We start from the raw sequence: 25,962 nt of genomic DNA on the forward strand, positions 1-25,962 counted from the left end.
TTTGTGAAGACTACTTCGTCAAGACTACGTCAAGAAACTCGGAGGGCAGGTTCGTAGTCCGGTTGCCGTTTGCGGCCAAGACTAGATTTGAATGCTCGAGAGATATAGCCCTGTCGTGTCTCTTTCGAATGGAGAGACGAATTATGAAAGTCCCCGACTATCCTTGTCTTATAATAATTTTATGAGAGAGTATTTGCAGTTGAAACACATGGAGCTCGTGCCGCCGACTCAGATCTCGGCTCCGAGCTTTTATCTGCCGCACCATGGAGTGTTTAAATCGGAGAATTCGGACAAGATCAGAGTCGTTTTCAATGCTTCGCAGAAGGCTGCGAACCGAGTATCGCTCAACGAGACTTTGTTGACCGGCCCAAAACTGCAAAAGGACGTCACGTCAGTGATTTCCCGGTGGCGTCTCTTCAGATTTGTCTTCGTCACGGACATCGTCAAGATGTTTCGACAAATATTGGTGCACCCAGACGATACCGATTACTAGCGCATACTTTGGCGCTCAACAAAATCACAGCCGGTACAGGATTATAGAGCGCTTACAGTAACATACGGCACCGCCCCGGCTCCGTTTTTGGCTCTCAGAGTCCTTCAGCAGCTTGCAGCGGATGAGCGTGAACGATACCCAGAGGGAGCTCGTTTATTGGATCACCGGGTGTACGTCGACGACTTGTTCGGTGGAGGAGATGCGATTGATGAAACAATCGATCGCCGAAATCAACTTATAAAAATGATGATGACCGCTGGTATGGAGCTTGGCAAGTGGTCGGCCAACGAGGCTGTGCTGCTGCGTGATATTGCTACAGACAACGGCGAAAAAGTTTCTGTCGAATTGGAGGACGTGGTGTCGACGCTGGGCCTGAAGTGGTGCCCACGGAGCGACGAATTTTTGTTTGTATCCTCGCTAGCTCCGATGCCACAAGTGATCACCAAGAGGAACATACTCTCCGACGTGGCAAAGCTTTTTGACCCATTAGGATGGCTGGCTCCGGTGATAATCACGGCAAAAATCTTACTTCAGGATCTCTGGATTGAAAAACTTGATTGGGACACCCCTCTCGAGGGTGAGATTTCCCTCAGGTGGCAGCGATTTCGTGAGTCGCTGAAGGATGTTTCGAAGATTAGAATTCCACGATGGTTCGGCGGGCCTGAAGTTGGTGCTTGGACACTGCATGGTTTCTCGGATGCCTCAAAGCGAGCCTACGCTGCGGCGGTCTATATGGTGATCCCAGGAAAAAAGGCGACATTAATTATGGCAAAAACAAAGGTCGCCCCAGTAAAGCTGGAGACTCTGCCTCGGTTGGAGCTGTGTGGGGCTGCTCTTTTGGTCAAGTTGACTAAACAGGTCTTGGAAAACATGGATACGCAACCGGAACAGATTCATTTCTGGTGCGATTCTAAAGTTGTACTGGATTGGCTAAACAGTCACCCATCGCGTTGGCAAACATTCGTAGCGAACAGAGTCAGCGAGATAAATTCAGCTTTCCCAGAGGCAGTTTGGCATCATGTCGTGTCGGAGGATAATGCGGCAGATTGTGCTACTAGGGGACTCACGCCTGCTCAGGCGTCTACATTTGAGTTGTGGTGGACGGGACCAGCTTGGCTTGGCTCGGCGAGCTCCAATTGGCCTGCTTCAACAGATCAAGCTTTGAAGAAGAAAGAAGTAGACGCATATGAGTAGTAATGGAGCTCTATAGCGGGACAGACGTCTCCCCCACTCTACCTCCCTTTATAAGTAAAGTTATAACGTATACCTCGCTATAGTTATACATACACACACTCACACAGTCCCGACTATGCTCTTTACAACACACACACACACACACACACACACACACACGCCCGCACACTGTAAAAAAATCCGAAAAAAGCTGGACCCGAGCCGGGATTCGAACTCGGGTCGTCTGGGTGGTAGGCTAGTGCCTTGACCGCGTCACCACTCAAGAGATGTCATACAATGGATCTGACCAGCTCTAGACTCACACAGTCCCGCTGTTTTAAGATATGTGCTCTTTTAACGTATGTATTGCAATAGTTACCTATATGCCAGTACACACTTACCAATGCACATACAGAGATCTGCTTTATCGATCGCGGTACATATCGATCGTAGTACGCATAAACGATCTGTTGCCGACAAGGCTTAATTACGGGTGCCCATTCGAGCGCATGTATAGTATTTTTGTACGTTGTAGTGCAAGCTAAAAGCTTTATATCATTTGGAGAATTCTGTTATTATTTTTCCAAATTTTTAAAATTGTTATTTTAAAAATCGGAAAAAAATGTATCAGGCCAGTAATTTATCGCTTTCTAGAGAAGCTAAGGAAAAATTATTTGCAAAAATATCGCAGTATGGAAATCCGAAAAGTCAAATTGTTGTTGTCAGAGATCATACGGGAAATGGTTTAAAGTATAGCACTAACCCTTTTGTGGAAAGTAGAAAATATACTTATTTTAAACGCTAAATTATTGCGTAAAAGGCGCGAGATGCTGTATAATATCCCCTCTCTTATTATTTTAAAAAAAAGTATAAATAGTGGTTTTCAAATTTTCGATCATCATTTGGATCGCGACACGAGGATGTTTAAATTTAAACCAACAATCAGAGGTTCGAAAGAAGAGCGAACTTGCTTATTGGAACCCTCGCAATTAAAGTACAGTGCGGAACAAACGTGTAGTCGTGAAAAAACAAGCCCGGCTCCGGATAAAACAAATATTAAATATACGAAAACGGTATTTACCGTGGAACATAATCCTGCTCATACCGATAATCTCCGTTGAGAGGATGGGTAATAATCAATCGAGTGGTAAAACAGGCAACACGAATTATGGCTTCGATAATGATTCACCGCCGCGTCAAAACTATGGCCAGCAAGCAACTAAGCAAGTATGGAATTATAAAAATGATTCAGCCGAATGGGATAAGTACACATCTCAAAGAGTCGCGAAGCACGCATCAGTGAGAGAAGTATGGAGAAGTAAAAATATGAGCGAAGATTGGAATAAAATCGTTGCAAAAGAAGCCGCCAGAAAGGAAGAAATGAAAGTACGAACCTATTTTCTGCCGTATGCTCCGTCATGCAGTGTAGATAATAAAGAAAGAATGACGACTTTTAAAAAATGAATATCAGAATGTTTTACAATGTAAATGCAAATTTTCAATAAAAAGTTTAATATTATTGTCAAAATGTACTACTGGCGTTATTTTTTTTTAGTTTGGGGATAATTGTGGAAAGTAGGGTAGAAATAAATAAAAATTTTTTATGATTGAGCAGTAAATAATTATATTCTGAAAAAAGTTATTATAATATGTCGACCAAGTGTTTTCTTATACATATTTATTTGAGCAGTGGTCGCGTATGTGAATAATTTTTTATAAGATGTCGAACAAAATTTATTTTTTCTTACTTAAATCTACTTGGCTTTTTCGCAATGCATATCGCTCGCGTATATGATGCACTACATGATCTAAGCCGAAAGCGCGGATTTCTTCTAGAAAAATTTCATACACATTGCCCATATCATTAGGCATATCTTTTTCGTTCATCAATCTAGATGCTACAATTCTATTAATGCCTGACATATGAAATTTGTAAAATGCTTTAAAATTTACACAATTATTTAATATAAGCATTTGATGCTCTGGAGTTTCTTTTATAAGTATTTCATAATTATAAACAGCAACCCAATTAAGTATACGCGTATAAAATGTAGCTAAACGTTCCAAATTATCAAATTGTTTATTTATGGCGTTAATTATATTGTTTAACCCCCTGATTGTTGCACCTTGCAAAAAGATGCTTTGCAACGTTAAAGGTATGATAACGTCTACATGTTTTACGGCTTTTGACTCGTCGATATTTTCCTCCATACCTTTCCAGATCGACAGCGAGCTTCTTATAGGGTTTTCAATTTCCTCCGTTTGAAACTGAGGCGGTATATCGCGGAAGGGGCCGCACTCATCTCTGCTCTCTAGGACAGCACGTTTTTTGATATTCTTGGTGTTAGATTCAAGCGGCAATGGAGATTTGCGTTCTGGAATAAATTTTTAAATATTAATTTAATTATTTTTTTTATTAGTTTTTAATCATAAAAAAATTGAAACTTACTTGTATCGTTAGATGCGTCATCAATCTGCATCGCACCGGGAATCGCGTTCTTGGGGTCGTCGGGCAAGGTTGGGGATGATACCTCGTTTGCTGTCTCTACTGCGATAATGATAATATTTGTAATATAAAAAAAGGTAAAATCGTATATAGAACAGAAATTTACTTACGCTTAACAGTTTCCTCTGAAGCTGTTGCTTTGTTGTCGATATTTTTGAGCATGTTCACGCATTTTCCCGGTAGAGGCTCGAATATTTTACGCGTAAGCTGCACTGTTTTTAATTTGTACGCAGTGGTATATTCGAGCGCGTATCCGTTTATTTCTGCTCTTTCAGGCGTGTATGCGACTTGATCATCTTGAGAAAATCCGTAGGTATACACTATCATTTTATGTATATTGCTACGAATCATTTCCCACGCGTCGCGATCGAGCACTATTCCTTTGTATAGATTTTGAGCGTTTGATATCTGCACCGCCGGTTTGTATGCCCCATTTCGGAATTCCAGACCGACCGTACCCACCTTTGTACACGAGGCGTTTAAAGGGTAGGTAGTAGATCGAAGGAGAACACACGATTCAATTGATTTTTTACCAGACATCTTGACAGAAAAGGAACTTTATTTCTTTACGTCGAAGAACTAAGCGCGTACTTTCAAGTGTGAAACTTAAATGACTAGCCGATGCTTCGGATCGTTATTATATATAAGAGGTATCCCCACCCTACCCATCGTTGACAGAACAACGAAGCTCCAGTTATCTTATATTTAACAAAGGGTACCTCAGGATGTGTGTGCGGTAATATTTGACTCGAGCGCTTCTCTTGGAATGCAAATTAGATATGCTGAGATATAAATACGGCTCTTCCTGCGGGACAAGCAATGAAAGAAATGATCGAATAACAACTTTGAAATTGTTCACGTGATTTTTGCGCACGGAAAAAATGTAACGCGACCCGCGATAACGAGGGCCTTTGGTACCAGGAATATTTTTTATCGATTATTCGCCGTACCGCAAATTAATATGATGCCGCCCGAAGAATGTCATCTCCTTGAATCATTTACTCGATTATCAAATGAATTTAACACGAAGTGATTTTTACGTTGCAATTAATATGATGCCGGAACTGTCCATAGGATTTTTCCATCGGCGCGAATCATTTAGCCGTGCTCGAACGAATTTGATATGAGCTGATTTTTGTTTTGCAATCTATATGAAGTTGGCCGAAAAAACCGTTGAATGATATCCGCCCACGTAGCATATTATTAAATGAATGTGCACTGACGCTGCTGTTAATACGATGCTAAAATTGAATTTTGGAAATCATTGAACTGTTGCAATTATCGACGGAGTTTGTAGTGTTGCTGCAATTAATACTATGCTGGAAATGAGATATTTTTTTTTTTTGAGAATCATTTACTTGAACCGATCGTAAATTGCACAGATTTTTTTTATGAAAAAATGAAGTAAAAAATGAATCTGACGTTAAAAAGCATTGCTCGAAAATAGCCATCGTTGTGGAAGGTTTTTTTTATAAATAATAAAATTTGCATATCATATTTATATGTTTTTTATTTTGTTTGAAATTTATTAATTTGTATATAAAAAAATTACATTTTTGGTCTACAATTCTGAACGCCGTATCCAATGTTATTCTCATTTAAAAACATTTTTACATTATGTTTTTTCTGCTTTTTGTTAATTAATTTCTTATAAAATGTTCGTACTATGTCATCATTTCGACGAGTATCAGAGGTAAAATAATTAAGAAATTCGTTCAAATTGTTATTTCTGCTTATATGATATAGAAAGAAAATACAGTATTCGCCGCATACAGCAGAGTCAAGACTTTGAAGGCTTTTATAGTTGTATATTATTTTTTTACAAATTCTGTGTATGCGCTCTTTATGGTGTGTATTGGTCGGAGGTAATCCAAAAGAGTCAAAATATATCCCCGATGCATATTTATTGATATACAATGCGGTCCAATGGGAACCGGGTTTCTCACTTGTATCGCAATTCATAACCAAGCACGCGGGTAGCGATACATTATGTGGCACCCTATCAGCCGCATACACACCAACGGAATTACAGTCTATACCGCTTAAAGCACGCTCGATTTCGCGCGTATTCATTTTTTTTGTTATTATGCACACTAGCGAATTAATCTATCAGGCGGTGCTGCATCAGGTCGATCGTCGAAAAATCTTGCTCTCTCAGGTGGATTCAGGTCGACGGCGTTGATACCGAAAAATTCTTCAGGCTCGTCGTCGTCGGATGATAGCTCGAGCACAGCGTCCTCGTTGTTTTGACGAAGATGATTTCTTAGCGCAGCGTAGACCGTGTCGCTCTCGATCTCATTGCGCGGTCTAATATGATCGCGCGTCACTTGTATAAGCCACCTTTTATACAAACGGCAGTTATTCAGAGCGCACTGAAATTCACGACTTAGTCTTACTTCACTTTTTAGCATATGCTCTAGACAGGTTGTTTTAAAATCAAACTCTCTCATTAATATCGACGAGGTTGGGCAGAGATACTGGCACAAGTTCACAACCTTACGGCCCAAAAGGTTTTCTAAAAATTGTACCTTCGATGGCGAATCGACGTAGATATAAATATTATTCGCCGATAGCAGAATATTTTTTAGATGTTCGTACAATTTATCAGCGCACACACTTCCCTCCGTCCACTGAATACCGTGCACTCTTTGTGAGTATAACTCGATGCACTTTCTTACTTCAGCGCTGTAGTTGAGGTAATCGTCGGGCGGAGATATTATCCAGCTCGATGCCGAATGCAGCAGCAACGAAACCACGGCGATTTCTTTAGGTAAAAACTTTCCGTCAGGGCATACGTACCCCTGCAAGTCAATTATATAATCCATTTTGCGTTACTCGTCGTATAATGGATGAATGACGCGTAGAGTCGCCTTTATATACGAGGCACGAGAGGCGGTGACGGACTTACGCGCTGGGCGTTTTACTGTTCCTCCTACTCCCCGTTCATGAAACATAACTCGCTGCCGTTTGGTATCGCGCTTGTATCGAAGAGATATTGAGCGAATGATGCGATTTTTTTTGTAGAGTCGATTTTTTTTATAGGAGCCTCAAGTCGAGAAGTCTGTCACTATTGAGCGATTGCTATCGATCTCGATGATGTTGTCGTATTCGAGAAATACTATACAGTTCACAGTTGCAACAAGAGCATTTTCAAAGCCCAATTCCAAACGCAGCGACCCTGTGCGCACTAAATTCCAGTGAGTGCAGAGATTAGCCGAAAAGTCAGCCGTCAAGTCAAACGCCGTCAAAAAATGACCTGCCGGATATGTTGTTCGATTGATACCGTTCCCCTCGTTCTGATAATGTATACCCGTGCCCGTGAATAATGACTGAAAAGCCTCTATGTATAGGGGTGAATTACCAAAGCGCGGTTGTAAAGCTTTGCTAGGAACCTGAACACCGTCGACATACAGAGTTAAATAATTCAAGTCGAAATGTTGGAAATTAAACGGGTTGAAAGCTCGATTTCCGTTGAACCCGCGATTGTCCACGAGCCCTAAGATAACGCGCTTTGGGATTTGTGCGAGGGTGAGATTGTCTATGGTCGTATTCAATATACCCGCCGGCAGTGTAAATGATTTTATTTCCACTCTTGTTAAAGGCATTTTTACGGTGCTTTGAGCCAACGTGTTTGCGTGAGCCAACAAGACGCCCGGGGAAATTTTTGCTCGTCTCACGACAAGGGTGGCCTCTTCGATGTTAACTCTAAATCTACCATCAGCCGTTGAGTCCATTAGACAAAACGCATCCTTGCTTCTTACCATGCGGACGCGCATTTCGACACCGTTTATTAGCATTTTATCCTGATTAAAGACATCGCAGTGTAAGTGGCCGATCATATCGACTGGCCTTGAATCGATCGTGAACGATTGTCTTTGCACGAGACCCGCATTCATTTGATCCGGGTTTCTTTCTTGGGGTGCAGCCTCGAATCTACCGGTCTGATCCACGTACCACAAACTCCCCGTTAAATGCGAGCCTTTTGCATCGTTGTTGTAGTTTAACAGAGTCTCGATATAGGCTCGGTACGGGTATAAACTATTGCTCGATGACACCAGCTTCTGGTTGAAGAAAATTTCGACTTGCGAAAAAATGCTATGAAGGAAGTTATTCACGGGGCCTACTTGACGATTATCAGCCGCGACATCCTGTAGAGGCCCAATTTTAACCTTGACATGTAGCATCGTATGAGCCAAGTCCAAGTAGTAGTCGCTTGCCGCAGGAACGACAAATTCGATCGGCGCGTCATTATCTCCGGAGAGAGACGATATAGGCTTGAAATGTACATAGTTACTGCTCTCGATCGAGGTTTGAGTGGGTGGTAGACTGAATAGATCGAGCGAGCTCGTCATACACTCGGAGGAGTGCGAATGCAGAAATGCCATTATGAAAATATATCTGAAACGTCGCGTTTTTTATTATTTTTTCTTTTTCTCTTGTTGGGTTTTTTACGCCTGATCGTCTTATTTTTAATCCTCCGCACCGAAGAACGTTTCTTCTTCGACTGACCGCTGCGGGTTTTACGTCGTACTTTATACCCACGACCCTTCATGATATTACTTAATTTTTCGCCCGCTTTCTTAGCGAGCTTCCGCCCGGATTCTCTGGAGCGCGCGCGCACGGATTCGTGCAAGGACATATCACCACGCGATATATCGCTTAAAATCTGAACTCCCGCTCTTGCGGCTTCTTTGCCTACGGCTTTCGCCCCACTCTTGATGTATGGTATAATCGTTCTAAATAAGCCGCCCAACCAGGCCCCCACCCCTTTTCCACGTTGTCTTGGCGCTCCTACGTAGATGTTGCGAATGCCCCCGCCTACTTGATCGTTGTAGTAGTAGAGGTACATCGACATGTTTAATTGTTATTTTTAAAGTGTAACGTACAGAGGAGAGTCCCGGACGTGAATGGGGGGTTAAGGCCGTGAGACGTTCTTATATCGAGCGATATCGTTTGAAAATTGCGATGCAGGACCGGGACGTAATGAGGCGGAGCGAAATATCGAACGATGCTACGCCCAAACGACGTTTTCGAAGTGTCGAGCGTGACTATACGCAGAAGAGAGGATTGAGTATCGCCGACGAATGAGGGAAGGCAAACGTCGCAATAGACGTACAGCTGATCGTTGACCGGTAATACGAGCGATGCTGGACGAGTTGCCTCGATAACACGGTTGCTAGTTGGCGATAAAATCATGCGAGGTGCTCGTTCAAAACCGAGAACGTCCAGTATTTTGTTATGAAAAATTACTTCGTGATCTCTTGTACACGAGCATATGCGCTCGATGCAGTAATAGCCGGATCGGATGAGCGATGGCGCGATTTCGAGATGCTCTGAAAAATCCGGCGAATCGTTGATAGACTTTATCAAGTCTTCGAGGCTTTGAAAGTTGCCCGACTTGAAGCGATGTAAAACGTTACCTCTTGAATTATCGAACGAATAGGCTGCTTCCTCGTCGCTGACGTGCTCGATCGTATTGGGTACGTGAATTTCTACAAGCCCGACAGACCAATTGTCACCGCTCAATCTAATCTCTTTCGGCAGCTGCGTTGTAAAATGCGATATCGCGTTATCGGAAAAATAAGCCATGCTGCTGTTGCTCGGTAATATTAGGTAAAAATCGTCGAGCGTCTCCATTGTTTATACGCTCGTTAATTCGGAATATTTAATCCACTGATTGAAAGAGTCTGGATAGCCGCTCCACTTGACATAGGCTTGTTTGCGGGCCCCGCTACCCCTCGTGCGAATGACTTTTTCGATTTTGAATCGCTCGTCCGTAAGACGCTCGTCGCTCACGCGAGCCAATTCTTCCGCGTAGAAAAAACCGTCGATTTCTTCGCCGTTTAAATCCTCGAGAATGTACGTGTGAATTTCCTGGCGAAGGGTTACGCGCTTGATTCGGAATATTTCTTCGGTAAAATTACTCGAATATCCTTTCTCGAACGTGGCTTTATAACGACTGATTCTCACGTGAGCGCCTACGTTGTACTTTGGTTTTTTCGGCTGTTTTTTACGATTTGCGCTCTGCTGTCTGGAGCGCTTCAGCAAATTTTCACGAACGATCGGTACATCGTCGAGCGTGACTTCGCTCGGGCGCATTTTCGTAGAGCTATGTACCGAGTTGTTGTATGCCGTTACTATATCGCGAATAACGTCTATGTATCTTTTGGAATTCGAGTACGTCAAATATCTCCAAATACGCTCGCGTAACGTACGATTCAATCTCTCCACCACAGCGGCCTTGACATCGGGGTTTCTAACGAATCTAAAGTTTATACCCCGCTCTTTTAAATATTTTTGAAACGCTTCACCGCGAAACTCCGATCCTTTGTCCGATTGAAGCAGCTGCGGAGATCTTTTATCGGCTAAAATTTTTTTGAACGCTTGCAAAACCGTGGCACCGCTTTTGTCGCGCAAAGGCTCCACCCACGCGTACTTGCTAAGTACGTCTACGACGACAAGCAAGTAGCAATAGCCGTCATTGTCCTTTTTAATCGTTGTGAGTTGCATCAAATCGCACTCCCAGACATCGTCGATGTTTGTGACATCGTAGCGCAGGCGCGGAAATTTGCGTCTCGCTGGCCTGTGCAGCGTATACGCGTCTTGAGCATCGAGCCAGCGTAAAATTTTTTCGCGCGATTTCTCGTCGAGAGCTTGATTTTTAGCGTTAACCTTTAAAAGTCGACGAGCACCTGCGAAGCCAGCCTCGTTGGACGGGTCGTAATACTGCTTTTCCAACTCCATGATTATTAAGCGAGCTTCAACCACCGCGAGCCACCCTGCTGCTCTCCGGCACGAGCACGCGGGCGTAGGCGACGTCTGTCGTGTAAAGCGAGATTTTCTAGCACCGCTACGCGGGGAACTTTTGAAAGGACTGCGTCGTCGCGGGGCTGTGTTTTACTTTTATTACCGGTTACGCGGGGAGCAAGCTGCTGTCTATTTTTAGATCGATCAAAGAGTTGAGCCATGAACGGGTTTTTAATTAATTTGAGGGGGGTTTCCGTGTCTTTTAGCAGACGAGTTATCTCCAATTGTCCAGCGGGCGACGAAGGCTCGAAAAACGCGGTAGCCGATTTTTTTAGCACGCGCTGTATCAGATCGGCGATACTCGAGTTATTTATCACAGCGTTATCGATCTTGACGACACCGGCGTTATCCCACTTGATTCTATTCGAGGAGAGCAAATGATTCAATAATAAATTTGCGTCGCGCCTCTGAGCTTTTGGCAAAGAGGCTATGATTTCGGACACTGGCATAGGCTTCGCGAGCTCGTCATCGGAAGGTTCGTCCTCGTCAGCCATCTGCTCCTTACGAGCAAAAAACAAGTAGCGCCGAAGCGTCTGTAAATAATTTTTACATTTTTCGTACTCGTCGGTGCTCGAATGCATGATCTTGTAAAGCGAGGCGTCGAGCCTCGAGAGATTATCACCGGGTGTCTGCATGCTACCCTCGACAGGTGAAGCGACAGGGGTAGGTGAAGCGGCAGGGGTGGCCGGGGCTCGCAGACGCTCGTACGTATCTTCGGGTAGCACGATCATTTTTTTGCCGCGCTCCATTATCGTTTTATCAATCGCGCTATCAAGCCGCCTATAATAGGTGCGAGCAAACTAGGGAGGAAAGCTCCACCGGTCTGCACTATTACGCGCTTCTTCTTACTCCAGTCTTTGCCGGGTTTTATCAGCTTACGCAATATCGACCTGTGCTTGCGCAATTTGTTTTTATTTTTTACGGGCACGTTTCCGCGCAGAACGTTCAGCGCGCACTCGCAAATACAACGAACGAACGAGTCGTCGGCGTTTTTAAGCAATGCGAGACGTTGTTTAGAGTCGCTGTGAACGAGCGCCGTCAATAATGCGGCGTGCCTTTTATTCACGCAAGGAACGCACTTGGACATTGCTCATTCGATACTGCCCTCGCAACACGATGCACTGCTCATTTATACGGTATCTTGGTTTTCTTCGAAACGTACGCGTAATTCTTATCGTCGTCGGGAAAGATACACGATCGAAATCTTAGCTCGTCCGGCGTAGACTGCGTGAGGTCGAGAAACAGATAAGAGTGCGGCTCGCGCGTAGCATCCGTGTACGCTTCGACGAGAAATTTCGGGTCTTCCGGGAAGACCTGCTGTGCCAGATGCCGTATTTGAGCTCTGTCGCGCGGATTTTTAAACAACACGATGTACTTTGTGTTGAGACTTATATCGCGCTGGCCTTTTCCCTGATGAAAGACGTTTTGCGTCAAGAAAATCACGCTCAGATTTTTGTGGTGGCTCCCTTTGGTAAATAAATCAAGTACATCGGCGTTGGAAGACTCGCGCATGAGATCGTCGAGAATTATCAATTTTTTCTTCTCGTTGTCGCGCGAATAATCTTCGGGCTGAGGTAAACCTTCGCGAAACTCGATGGGTAGATTGCTCGCGCGGTAGCTATCCTGCCACTCGCCGTAATAGAATAATATTCTGTCGAATCGCGCGTTGCACATCTTGTCTAGGTGTTTTAAAAAACGGCTGACCCAAACGGACTTCCCGCTGCAGGAGGGACCGCAAACGCAGCAGGTAAACGGATGCTCGAGCTGCATCGCGACGACTGCGACCCTTTCCCTTTACGCGGCTCCCCGGCCCTTCCCCTTCGCGCCCTTTTCCCTTCACGCGGCTCCCCTTCGCGCGGGGGCGGCGGCGGCGGCGGCGGCGGCGGCGAAATCAAAACGCGAGGAGGCGCGGAGAAAAAAACGCGAAGGAAAGAAGCGCGCGGGGCCGCAAAAACGCGAGGGGGGTGAAGGGAACGCAGGGGGATGAAAATGACAAAAAATGATTCTTTATGGTGAAAACAATTCTTTATTGAAGCGAGGTGTATAGCAATTACAGAGAGTCTTTGAAACCAAAAGGCAACGAAAGCGCGCTATCGATGAAGCGCCTTTTTTTTAACACAGGACAACATCGTTTACTTTCGTCTCTAGATACAATATCGTGAGTCTTTGTACGTCTTATAGCTCTAAAGTCAACGGTTATGCTATTGTCCTCGCACTCGTCGTCGTACATCCTGAGAATCATTCGTTTAACGCTCTCGTAATTAATTTTTTTAGAATTTTCGTGATTGAGACTGATTCCTTTAATTTTGCAACAACGATGAAGCTCTCCCGTACAGGGTGTAACGGCCTCGTACGCGTAAAATTTTGGCCCACCTGAGACGAACGATCGAATATACGTATCTTTACCGTACGATTCTAGCTCATCGGTCATCGCGCCAAGAGCTGTACCGAGGGGAGGTTCGTATTCGCCCGCTGCAGAGGTATAAATTACAGAGTCAGTATCGCAATACAGAACGCGTCTATCCAACTTTTCCAAATATTCATAAAGAACCAATCGTGCTTGAGCTGTGGTATAAGCAGCAATTACTACATTTGTATAACAGGTCGCGTTTTCGGCCTCTTCCTTGTACTTCCACTGCGCGTATATCGTCTCGTCCGAAAGTAAAACGATGTCGTGCGTCTCTTTGTCAGGACTCGTTAATAACTCGAGCAAATCTTTGCGAGTCTTTATAAGGGTGGTACTTAATAAACAAGGTCGTTGTGAGAACTTTCCCCAAAATGATACGAGAGCTAATTTAGAGAAAGCGCGAAGGGCTGGATTCTTTGCGACCTTATCAGGGTCCAGAGAAATATTTTCGGCAGCCTTGTACTCGGAAATATATCGAATTTTGTCGTTTTCGCTCTCGCACCACGCGGGCCAGCCGCTCGCCTCTTGTTTAAATTTTAAAAACGTATCGATGTACTCTGTAAAAAGGCCCTTTGAATTTTTACTTTTATCGTATTGAATAATTTCATACTGCCACACAACGTACAAATTCAAAATTTTGTAACCTTTTTGAATGGCCTTACGTAATTCATCAGCCACCCACGTACCTGAGAATGCGCGATCTTCTACGTCTTCGTGAGGGCAGTCGCCCTTTATCGACTCGGCGCAGCAGCTTCTACAGAGCGCGAACATGAGGCGAGAATTCATTTTGACCGGTATGACAGGAATGTACAAGTCTCGGGGAGGAAGAATTTTACACTTTACGAGCCCTTCGACGTTCGCCAAATTATTCGCGTCGCCACCCGTTAACTGAGAGCACTCTTCGCCTACGTATATGATTGGATGACCACGAGGATATTTACCATACTTGCATACGTACGGATACAGAGAGCATACATCTATGTATCTTATCTTTTCGCCCGGTTTAACATCGTAATGAGTCGCAAAATTCTCGGTTCTGCCGCCGAAAAAACTATCGCGCGGATTGAGCTTTATATTGGATGTAAGAGGGTGATTGTCGATAATCTCCGAAACGCCCGGGACATTTCGCTTTATTTTTTCGAATTCGCATTCCCAAATTTGCCGCACGGTATAACCAAGGGCTTTCAAACGGTCAATTTTGACTTTTGTCCGCTCGTAAGATTCGTTGAGCGTCCTATTATTAAACATTACTCTATCGCGACCCGAGGGGTGGCATTTTACACAACCGTGAAAATAACATCCTTGAAACTCAAACACGGTCCCTCTAGGGCTCCCTTCGGTCGGCCCTAGATAACCATCCACCCTATAGCCCTCGATAAGACAATGCTCGCGCGAACGCCCTGCATGGATGATTTCACGCCCGAGCTCGTGTTCGCAAAGTAGCAGCCATTCAATAGCGATCTGCGAGTGCGTATCGCAACGCCTATAGCCAGCTGGAGGGATCAAAGCTATAGTGTTTTCTTTTAAATATTTTTTTCTAAACATGTAAGAGCAAGCCGAAGCTATGGTCGTGGCTTGTACGAACGGATCGACCCCCGCGAGATCTAGCATTATTTTACGAAATTCTAAACAGGCTCGTCGCAATATTTCCACGTCCATCTTGCAGTACTCGATTTCTTCTTTACGTATATCGAAAATCTGTTCACGCGCTGTTTCGTACCAAGCTAAAAAATTTTCTCGCTCGTCGGTCGACATTGTCTCGAGTCCGTAAAAAGAAGCATCAGGCATCGGCCCGATATAGTTTTTATTTTCTAGTGTATTGAAAAAGTGTGGAAAATATCCTTTTTTTGAACTCGCGGGTAAGCCGAATGCAGTAGGTAGAGACGACAATTTCATGTGAAAATAATTAAGGCTATCTATAAAAACGGTGCGACCGTACTGCAATAAAATTATGTTACGGCCGTTAAGAATTACACTCGGTGGACGATTTAAATTCGTTTGCTCTAGCAGTCTTTTCAATAAAAATTGGATGTCATATGACCCTCCGTTATGCGAGAGTAACAGGATTTTTTTAAATTTTGTTTTTTCACGTATAGCGATATCCAACAGCTGGCCAACGGGGTCGATTTGAAATACGTATTCGCGAATACCACAGGTACCGCACATGTTTTTCATTTCGTCGTTTTGTAAACAATCGGTGCAAACTTGATTCGCGACACACAGGGTAGGAATGTGTTGAGTAGTCGAGGGGTGGTTTTTGTACGCTGTATCCTGACGAGTCTCGAAATCGAAAAAAATATACAAATATTTATAATTATTTCGATCGGTCTCCTTTATCGGCTGCATAAAGCACAATTCATTCGGACTGTGCTTCGTTTTACAATGCTCGCAATAATGTACACCGCATTCGTGAGAAGCTCGAAGGGTGTTGATAACAGTGAAACATTGCTGACAAATTTTTACAGTATCGCATAACGAGTATTTTTTATTTTTGACGGTATGTTTCGCTAGGCAATTTACACCGTAAAAGTAACGATAGCATTTTTCGCATTTTATTTTTTCAGCCGAAGAATCGCATTTTCCTTGCTGAAAGCACGCGTCGCAAATTTTCTCGCAAACGTGAGAATTTATACTCCTATAACGAATATTACAAAAAGTACAAAAATATGGATCTTTCACGACACCTACAGGGTTTATTATAGCGTCAAAATGCTTTTCACGTCCGTCGTACAAAAGATGGATGACCTTATCATTGCCAGGTTTTCTACCGTCGAAAAAAGGATTCGATCCATCCCCATATGTTATTTTGTCAAAAGCCACGATACTAATTTTTTTCTTATCGTAGTGCGTTTGAAACTGCACGATTTCGTCGTAACCAGCACCCCGCCCGTCCATTGTAACGCACGCGTCTCGCACGAGCTGCAAAGCTAATTCACGCTGATGACTATAACGCCCGTCTCTGACTTTTTCCCACTTCTTTTTAGCTTCTGCGGTTATATCGTCACGATACGATAGATACGCCTCACCAACGATCAATGCCCTAGGCAGGCAAAGATCGTCATCGTTTTTTATCGTGACTATAGAGCGTTTCGTCACTGTATTAATATCCAGCGGCTGCTTTTTACGACCGAGCCCGTGAGGCACGTCGATGTATGTAGTATGCAAGTCGAAGGGCTCGTCGATGTAAAACGAGGTATTGGACTGAACCAATCCCATAATTAAATCGACTAAATCTTTGCTTGAAAAATTTTTTATAGGCCTTATCGAAAGGCCGGCGCTGCCGCTTAAAAGATGTTTGCTGCTTATGCTCAAGCCTATTCGCGAGTTTTCCGATGTCGCCTTACTTCTAACATACTCGAAAATATCATTCACAGCACACTCGAGCCATGGTAAAATTTCACTCTCGGGGGGCAGCATTTTTATCGAAATTTTCTTCGCTTCTGCTTGAAACCGCTTCGAGAAAAAGCTAGATTCTCCTTCAATTGTAAAACGCCGCGAGCCTCCTCCGACCTGTCGGCTTGTCGAAGCCTGGTCATCTATAAAAGCACAAAGTTAATAAATGCAACGAGTATACACACGATAATTTTTTACTCACGCTGCTCGCTCGAGAAAATCCGTATAGCTCGACAGGCATCGTGATCTGCCCCTAAAAAACGCACGGCGATGTAACATTTTTTGATAACGAGCAAAAAAAAAACATAAAAACAATATATAAAAAAGGTACTTACCGATACGAGATCTGTAATCATCTCTTATCGCCGAAGCATGATGCGTATGTAACAATCCTCGTCGCTTCAGAAAATTGTATAATAAAACCAGCATAGAGTCCGAGGTTTTGAAAAATTTTTTATAAATATTAGCAGTCTTTCGCAGGCCACAACGAGAAATCAGAGTTATAATTTCTTTTTTCAGTTGATTTTCACTCTTATCACGTAAACGTCTACGCGCTTCTCTCGTGCTATTTTTTAAATAGCACGAGATTTTTATAACAGCTTTTTTAAACTCGCTCATTTTTGTTTGTCAAGTGATACTAACGCTCTCTTTAATGAAGCAGCGTATTATAAGAGACAATCCCTCCCTACGCATAACAATTGCTCCTCCTAGTGATTTGAGTTATCGAATGACAAGTGACGACACCGTCATATTCAATAATAAAGCTCCTCCTAGTGTCTTCGACGACTCCTCTAAAAAATAAAAATAAAATGATAACGAGCGAAATATCACGCGTATTGTCTCGAGGCTACTTCGCGGAAAATAATATTCAAGTAAAAATTCCATCGCGTCGTCGACGACTGAAAAATGACCCATTCGAAACTCGTTCGCCTCATCGGCGACTCCGGCGAATTCGTTCGAGATATAAAATCGTCGCGCAAGTCCTCCTGCTTATCTCGCCTCTGATGCCGAAACGCGCTTGCTCCTAACTCAAAACAATTGCCGTAGCGCAAATCGTTCTTCGAAAAGTGTTTGGGAGTTTCTCCGATGTCAATGATTACAACTTGTACAACAAGCCTTTGTGCGTTTGTCAGGGTCATTTTTGAAGTCTTTACGACCGCTCATGTTTTTGATAAAATGACTCAGAGTCCTATGTCGAGATTTTTTTACCATTCATCCGAGAGTGCGCTGCTTTATTCGTCGAGCTTTTCGACTCATTCGTCAGTCAGCATCGAAGCCATGGACAACTCCGAGACTTACAGCTATTTCAAAATCTACGTCGATCCTCATGGTTTGGCGGTCAAAGTATTCAACGGCGGGGTAAGTTATTTTAATCATTATAATGCAATATATATTTCATAAATATTACATTTTTTTACAGGAAGATACGTTCCCGAAGGATTTTTTTGTGGAATGCCTAAAAGCTGAGGCCGAGAGGCGCGAAATAGCGAACTTGTCGCGATTAATTGCCTGGCGTTTACGATCGGGCGCCTCCAAGGAAAATCTGGAGGAGGTACAGCGCATGAAGAGGAAGAGGCGATATCTGGCTAAAGAGTATGCCATAAAGTGAGTACAATTTTAACAGTTTCTTTTTTAATTTTTTTTACTTGAAATTAATAATTTTTTATTTTTTTTTTTTTCAGCTATGGAATAACGTACGCTAAGAGCGAACGTTTAGTGGCGAAGAGTCTTAAACGTGTATAATTGTGTCAGAGACTTAACGTTGTGTATAAATTTTTTTTCTGAAAAATAAATGTGCCAATTTCTTCGTAAAATAAAAAAAGTGTCAACAACGTAAAAAAGTGTTCATTGTTTTTTTTACAGCAATACTTAGTGTGCAACAGGTGTATCCCAGGGAAAGTGAAACATGTGTGCAGTTGACGTGCTATGTGTGTAACATGTGCTCCCGTGCGTGTAGTATGCGAATTGTATATGTGTGTCGCGCGTCCGTGTGCTGCATAGTGGGTGTGCGTAGTATGCATGTGCTGGTATGCATCCGTGTACATAGTGTGTGAACGGTGTATGCAACCGAGTGCGTATATGTGTGTCGCGCGTCCGTGTGCTGCATAGCGGGTGTGCGTAGTATGCGTGTACATAGTGTGTAAACGGTGTATGCATCCGAGTGCGTATATGTGTGTCGCGCGTCCGTGTGCTGCATAGCGGGTGTGCGTAGTATGTGTGTACATAGTGTGTAAACGATGTATGCATCCGAGTGCGTATATATGTGTCGCGCGTCCGTGTGGTTCATAGTGGGTGTGCGTAGTATGTGTGTGCTGGTATGCGTGCGTGTACATAGCGTGTGTGCGACGTATGTATGGTAAATTGTATGTGTGTCGCGCGTGCATGTGATACATAGTAGATGTGCGTAGTATGCGCGTGCTGGTATGTGCGTGTCGCGAGTCCAATGCAGCAGCTCGTTTTATGCGTACTGCGATCGATATGTACCGCGATCGATAAAGCAGATCTCTGTATGTGCATTGGTAAGTGTGTACCGGCATATAGGTAACTATTGCAATGCATACGTTAAAAGAGCACATATCGTAAAACAGCGGACCTGTGTGAGTGTGTATGCTGGTATGTGTGTGTATGCGTACGCTGTAAGCAAGATAGTAAAAGCCACCGCGTCCGTCTATTGATGCGTATCGAACGCAAGCATGCGACTCTAGAGATGCTCAGGTCCATTGTATGACATCTCTTGAGTGGTGACGCGGTCGAGGCACTAGCCTACCACCCAGACGACCCGAGTTCGAATCCCGGCTCGGGTCCAGCTTTTTTCGGATTTTTTTACAGTGTGCGGGCGTGTGTGTGTGTGTGTGTGTGTGTGTGTGTGTTGTAAAGAGCATAGTCGGGACTGTGTGAGTGTGTGTATGTATAACTATAGCGAGGTATACGTTATAACTTTACTTATAAAGGGAGGTAGAGTGGGGGAGACGTCTGTCCCGCTATAGAGCTCCATTACTACTCATATGTGGCTCAGGAAATAAGAGAGAAGGTAATCAAGAAGGAAGACACCATGCTTGCAAGATTGACGAAGTATTCAAGTTTTCTAAAATTGACCCGCGTTTTGGGGTACTGCGGTCGCTGGCTCAGCAGGACTAGAGCGCGACGAAGCAATTCTGCGTCACAGATGAGACCGTTTCTCACTCTCTCGGAGCTCAGGTGGGCTAAGATCGCCTGCTACAAAGTTATACAACGAGAATATTACTCGACAGAGATAAGCCTCATGAAACAAGGAAAAGCGCTGCCAAAGAGAAGCAACTTGCGCAGCTTGACACCGTTCATCGACCGTGAGGGCATTATTCGTCTTGGTGGTAGACTTCAGAATTCGCCGCTCTCGTTCGGCGAGCGACACCCGGTAATTTTGCCAGGAAGCTGTGAGATTGTTCGGAGGTTGATCAGCGGTATTCATAAGTTGACTCTTCATGGGGGCGTGCAGTTGATGCTCTCGCAGTTGCACCGTGAGTACTGGATCACTGGCGCAAGGAGGATCGTCGTCGGACTATATCGCGACTGCGTGAAATGTGCACGATACCGAGCTCAAACAGGAAGGCAACAGATGGCTCCGCTGCCTGCAGAACGCCTCATTCCACAGCGACCCTTTGCAAGCACTGGATTGGATTATGCCGGACCAGTGTCCGTGCTTTTCTCGCGTGGTCGCGGAGCGAAGAGCACAAAGGGCTACGTAGCGATTTTTGTATGTCTCGTTGTGAAGGCAGTACATATTGAAATTGTATCGGATCTTACCACGGATGCTTTCTTGGCAGCTTACGCGAGATTTGTAGCTCGCCGAGGAGTGTGCACGAGAATTTACTCGGACAATGCTACGACTTTTAAGAAGGCCTCGACTGAGCTTGCACGCATGTTCACGGAGGCTTCGGACTTCTATTCGACGGTCACGGAACGACTTGCGTCTCGGGGCACGGAGTGGACTTTCATACCCCCGCGAGCTCCGCACTTCGGTGGATTATGGGAGGCAGCTGTCAAAAGCTTTAAGTATCACTTCAAAAGGATTATTGGCGATACACCGATGACATTCGAAGAGTTATCTACACTGGCTGCCCAAATCGAAGCGTGTCTGAATTCTCGCCCTATCTGCAGACAAAGCGATTGTCCCGATGACCTAGTGGCATTGACACCTGGACACTTTTTGGTCGGCTCTGCGTATCTTATTCAATTGGAAAAATGTGAGAAAGATCAAAGAAGGAGCTTGAACGAACGTTGGAGATTGATTGTGCAGCTTCGTAATTCGTTTTGGGTGCGTTGGAGGAAGGAGGTTTTGAACCAGTTGCAGCAGCGTAACAAGTGGTACGACCAGCACGAAAATTTCAAGATTGGTGACATGGTATTGGTAAAGGATGAGCTTTCACCTCCCGCGCGGTGGCCGCTTGGATTGGTCACTGAGGTGCACCCTGGTAAAGATGGACTTGTGCGTGTAGTCACGATCAAGACCGCTTCGTCTCAGCTTATGCGACCGATCGTTAAGCTGGTGAAACTTCCATTGGACCAGGACGCTCAAGAGTGCATTAATGAAGACAGTGCATGAGTTGAGAAGATAAAATTATGATTTTTTTCTATGTTTTTCTATGTTTGTATTTTTATTATTTACGTTTGTATTCTCTTTTTCACTTATGCTAAGATGATTTGTGATTTTGTTTTAACTTGTATGTTGATCGTGGATAATGCTTACACTTTATAATTGCTGGTATGCAGCAAGGCGGGCGGAATGTTCGAATTAGTTCGCGCCTATTTTCTGTACACATTGTACTTTGTTTATGTTGATGTTAGAAGCGCGACTCGTTGTAACGGCCGCAGAATTTTACTGGTCAGTCGTCGTATTACAGAGCTCGACACTCGACCACAGTTTGTAATACTTACCAAATCGACCAGTGCGTCGTGCTATATATACTCTTTGTTATTAATTAGTTTTAAGTGTTATTTCAATTAAAGCTGTTACAAAAAAACAATCCTCAAGTTCCCGACTAATTTTGTTAAAACCCGCGACGGCATCACTTAACAGAGCAGAGTCTCGAGGCAGATCGGTATAGACAGTTTACCCGCTCGAGCTCTGATAATAAACAATAGCATATGTAGCAGTGCAGGGCTCAACACGTGTTCAACTATAGTCATGCTGTATCTATAATAATAGACATTGTAAATTTCAATGAAAATTTTAATGAAAACTCCTTTTGGCCCCAAACAAATTTTTATTAAGTGATAAATAGTCTTAAAAGTAAGGCGCTCAGCAAAATCAGTAAGAACAACATGGTGGCTACTTTGACAGTCGTCCGACGTATCATTTTTGTTTTTTATTAATTAAAGTCATTTTTACGTATTCATATGTACATTATCAATGCGTTAGTATAAAAGGTTGGCTTCAAGATAATAATAATTATGAAAAAATTTCATACAATCTTATTATCAGTGTAAGTCTCATAAGAAAAAATTTAGTTCGCGTGGCCGACGCTGGCGATTTTGACAGGAGCTAATAAGCTCCGCCCCAACACTCAGAATCAGCACTGTTAGAGTAATTCTACCGATAGAGGGCCTCTAGACTATTTAATTCACAATTTTCGTCCAGTGCAGTCAGTACGCGCTACGACTTCGCCGCGTGAACAACTAAATTACTCACGTTGCGGCATTGATCGCAGCAAGTAATTTTCGTGAAAAAAGTAAAAAATTTCGGACATTCCCATTACAAATAGTAAAAAAAAATCACTGTTTAAATGCATTTATATATATTTTTTGAAAACTGTAAATTTTATTAATTCCGGACCTTTTTGTTATTGTTCCTTAAATATGAAACTACAAAAAAAAATTGTTACGGGACTTATGACCCATTTTGATAGCTGCAAATGAAATTTGCTGAAATCCATATTTAGCTCTTGCTAACGATTGAGAGAAAACTATAAGTCCAATTCTCATCTTTCATATGTCATTATAAGCGTTACAACTTTTTTTAGAACATAAACCTGTGAAAAGTTGATATTTTCAATTTTTACGATTTTGGCACCAATTTTTCTGAAAAAGTACTGTTTTCGAGGTGAATTCACCTTCATAAAAAAAATTAGAGATGATTTTTTTCAACTTTTTAGAGGTCTGTGTTGTAGAGAAAGTTGTAACGATCAAAAAGAGATATAAAACATAGGGACTGGACTTGTAGTTTTTTCTTAATCGTTGGCAAGAGCTAAAAAAAAGTGATTTCGAGAAAAACGCGTTCGAAGTTTTGTTCTGTAAATATCGAGCACGCTAGTCGCTTCGCCTAATCGGGCATAACTTTTTTCCTTTATGAATTAAGTTCTAAAATTTTAACAGAGTATTTTTATGATGTTGAAGAATGTTTTAACGTAAAAAAAATGTGTGGATTTTTTTCATTTTCAATGGGAATGTCCCCATAAATAATAAACAGCTTTGTGCTTGTGTGTTTAGTGGACAAGACGATGAACATCTACAACAACGTGGACAACCATCTGAACAAACAAAACTTGGATAGATTAAGGGATATGCGTGAAAAATTCAATTACGAGATTGAAGAAGATCAACATGAATTTCTCGGTCAACTTTACTGCTTATTTAACGATTGGGAGGGCCAATATCCAGATTTTCAAGACATTTTTGAGCCCGAAGAAGTCGACTGGCTTCTCGCGAAATCTATTAGTTTCCGTGACGAAGAGGGGCACAATCGTCCAGGAGAACTATTCATTAAATTCGTGGCTAACAGCGGCTACAAATACCAGCCTAAAATTGAGCAAGACGGTAAGCCACTTGAGCGTCGAACTACGGCAGTGCATCATGCGGCTAGGAGCGGATTTCTTAATAAGGACATCATGGTCCGTGAGCTTTTTAAAATTTACAATGATTTCGATGTTAATTACACCGACTCGTCTGGCCTGACTCATTTCCATGTGGCCTGTGCTATCGGCTGCGATTACGTCGTCAAGAAATTTCTCGAGCTCGGCCAGGATCCCAATCTGCTTGTGCATGAGACAGGCTATTCTGCGCTACACTTGGCTTTGGAAAAAGGACACAAAGAAGTAGTACGGTCGCTGCTGAGAAATAACGCTGACCCTAATTTGACCAATCCAGAGGGATCGACTGCTTTGCACCTAATATGCAAGATGGATCGTCCTAAGGCCTTAATGAGGCTGCTGTTCGAGATCAGCGATGAAAAAAGTCAACCGTTGCCGCTCGACGCCCGGGACAAGGAGGGTAAAACGGCGCTGCACTTGGCTCTGGAGAAAGGACACAGGAAAGTTGTACAGCTGCTGCTTGAAAGAGACGCCGACCCTAACTTGGCCCATCCAGAGGGATCGACTGCTTTGCACCTAATATGCAAGATGAATCGTCCTATTGCCTTAATGAAATTGCTGTTCGAGATCAGCGACAAAAAAAATCAACCATTGCCGCTCGACGCCCAAGACAAGAAGGGTAAGACGGCACTGCATTGGGCTCTGAAGGACAATATACGTACGGATGTCGCCGAATGGTTGCTGAGAAAAGGCGCCGATTCGAACTTGGCCGACAAAGAGGGATCGACAGCTCTGCATATCATTTGCAAGATGATCGGATTCAATTACTTGGCGAATCTGCTGTTCCAGATCAGCGACGAAAAACATCGACATGTGCTAGTCGATGCACAGGACAATGAGGGTAACACGCCATTGCACTTGGCTTTGTGCCATGTCAACGAGGAAGTGGCACGATTGCTGCTGAGAAGAGGTGCCAATCCAACATTAGCCAATAAGGATGGAAATATACCCCTGCACATGGGTATTTGGTATTACGACGTTGAATCGCTCAGGATGTTATTCGAGCTTAGCAACGCCAAATACCATTCGGGACAGTTAAACGCCAAGGACAAACAGGGTATGACACCGTTGCACCTGGCTCTGAAACTCAAGAAAAAATTAGTGTCCGAATTTCTGCTGAGGCAAGGTGCGGATCCACATTTGACTGACGATGTAGGAAATACTGCTTTGCACGTGATGTCTTTTGAAACCCACAACAAAGATTTGGTGGAGATGTTCTTCAAGGTTAACGACGAGTTAAATCAGCAGTTGCAGATCGATGCCAGAGACTCGTACGGTACGACACCGCTGAGCTTGGCTCTTTTGTGGAGCAACAAGAAGATGATCGAGCAGCTGATGAGACGCGGCGCCGACCCGAATCTGGCCAAGGTAGATGATGAATCGACGCCGCTGCACTTCATCTGCTCGATGTCCTCCGAAAAATACTTGGCGGGGGTAGTCTTAAAGATAATAAACGAAGATAGTCATCAAACAGTGTCGATCAACATGAGGGACAGGACCGGTCAAACGCCACTCGAATGGGTCGTGGCGAGATTATCGCCGAATACCGTCGATGTACTGTTGGATCACGGCGCCGACTTGTCTAACTTCGTTTTCCCAAGCGAGAGAAGATTCAACCTCGGCGTTGAATCGAACGACGGCATAAACATAAAAGTAACGTCTGGCATTTTGGCCGTCGTCGAGCGCCTCGAGACTAGAGGATACGAGCTTAGCCGAACGGACGCCCTGACGATCATGAATCTGTTTGCCAAGCACAAATTGTTCGTCAAGTCGGCGGATCTTGAAGTTCTCAATTGGCAGGACCACGAGGAGGTCACGATCTTCGCGAAAGAGACGATGATAAGTCCGAGTCTGTCGCTCTACGACCTGCTCCAGTTGCGACCTAAGGAGGTGGCAAAACGATTCACCTGCAAGGAATTCTTCGAGTTCGCCCGTAGCAAGAAAAAATTGTCGACGCTCCGCAAAAAAGGGTTTGAGGCGTGTGTCGTCGCGCATCTGTGCGAGAAATTATCCAGAAGATTTTTCCAGAGCTGGACGTTGTATCCCTTCTGGGATCTGATACATAAGCGGCTGCCGCTCGAGTGCTGTGACATGGTCCTCGACAATCTAACGAACGAAGACTTGTATCACATTTTCTTGACAGCTGGCGAGCAAAGCTCGTGATGGGGATAAGAATAAATTGTAGATCTATAATGTCTATTGTTATTGAATATTATACATTTATCATATAATTTAAATGAATAAAATTTGAAAAAAATAAATTAATTGAATTCATTGTTGTGAATATCGCCTTCTCACTCATTCTATCTAGTTTCTCTCATTCTCTCCTGCCAGAATA

General features: G+C 43.6%; 5 protein-coding genes across 5 annotated transcripts; 3 read left to right on the forward strand and 2 right to left on the reverse strand.

The window, feature by feature from the left end:
• The first annotated feature begins 208 nt into the window (after positions 1 to 208).
• On the forward strand, positions 209 to 1,687 carry LOC111693642. The gene is made up of 2 exons (XM_023458879.1): positions 209 to 466; positions 524 to 1,687. Exons 1-2 carry the CDS (start codon positions 209 to 211, stop codon positions 1,685 to 1,687), a joined length of 1,422 nt encoding a protein of 473 aa, XP_023314647.1.
• A 5,532-nt stretch (positions 1,688 to 7,219) lies between these two features.
• LOC106654052 (uncharacterized protein F54H12.2-like) lies at positions 7,220 to 8,557 on the reverse strand. The gene has a single exon (XM_014373740.2). The coding sequence runs from the start codon at positions 8,555 to 8,557 to the stop codon at positions 7,220 to 7,222; it is 1,338 nt and encodes a 445-aa protein (XP_014229226.2).
• Positions 8,558 to 13,029: 4,472 nt separating this feature from the next.
• Positions 13,030 to 14,172, reverse strand: LOC111693643. The gene has a single exon (XM_023458880.1). It carries the CDS (start codon positions 14,170 to 14,172, stop codon positions 13,030 to 13,032), a length of 1,143 nt encoding a protein of 380 aa, XP_023314648.1.
• A 5,773-nt stretch (positions 14,173 to 19,945) lies between these two features.
• Positions 19,946 to 21,361, forward strand: LOC106654053. The gene has a single exon (XM_014373741.2). The coding sequence runs from the start codon at positions 19,946 to 19,948 to the stop codon at positions 21,359 to 21,361; it is 1,416 nt and encodes a 471-aa protein (XP_014229227.2).
• Positions 21,362 to 23,255: 1,894 nt separating this feature from the next.
• Positions 23,256 to 25,787, forward strand: LOC106654054 (ankyrin-3-like). Its single transcript, XM_014373743.1, has one exon. It carries the CDS (start codon positions 23,256 to 23,258, stop codon positions 25,785 to 25,787), a length of 2,532 nt encoding a protein of 843 aa, XP_014229229.1.
• Positions 25,788 to 25,962: the final 175 nt, after the last annotated feature.

The sequence above is a fragment of the Trichogramma pretiosum genome, unplaced genomic scaffold, assembly GCF_000599845.2.
Source record: "Trichogramma pretiosum strain Unisexual culture from Peru unplaced genomic scaffold, Tpre_2.0 scaffold25, whole genome shotgun sequence".
In the NCBI taxonomy this organism is placed as follows: domain Eukaryota; kingdom Metazoa; phylum Arthropoda; class Insecta; order Hymenoptera; family Trichogrammatidae; genus Trichogramma; species Trichogramma pretiosum.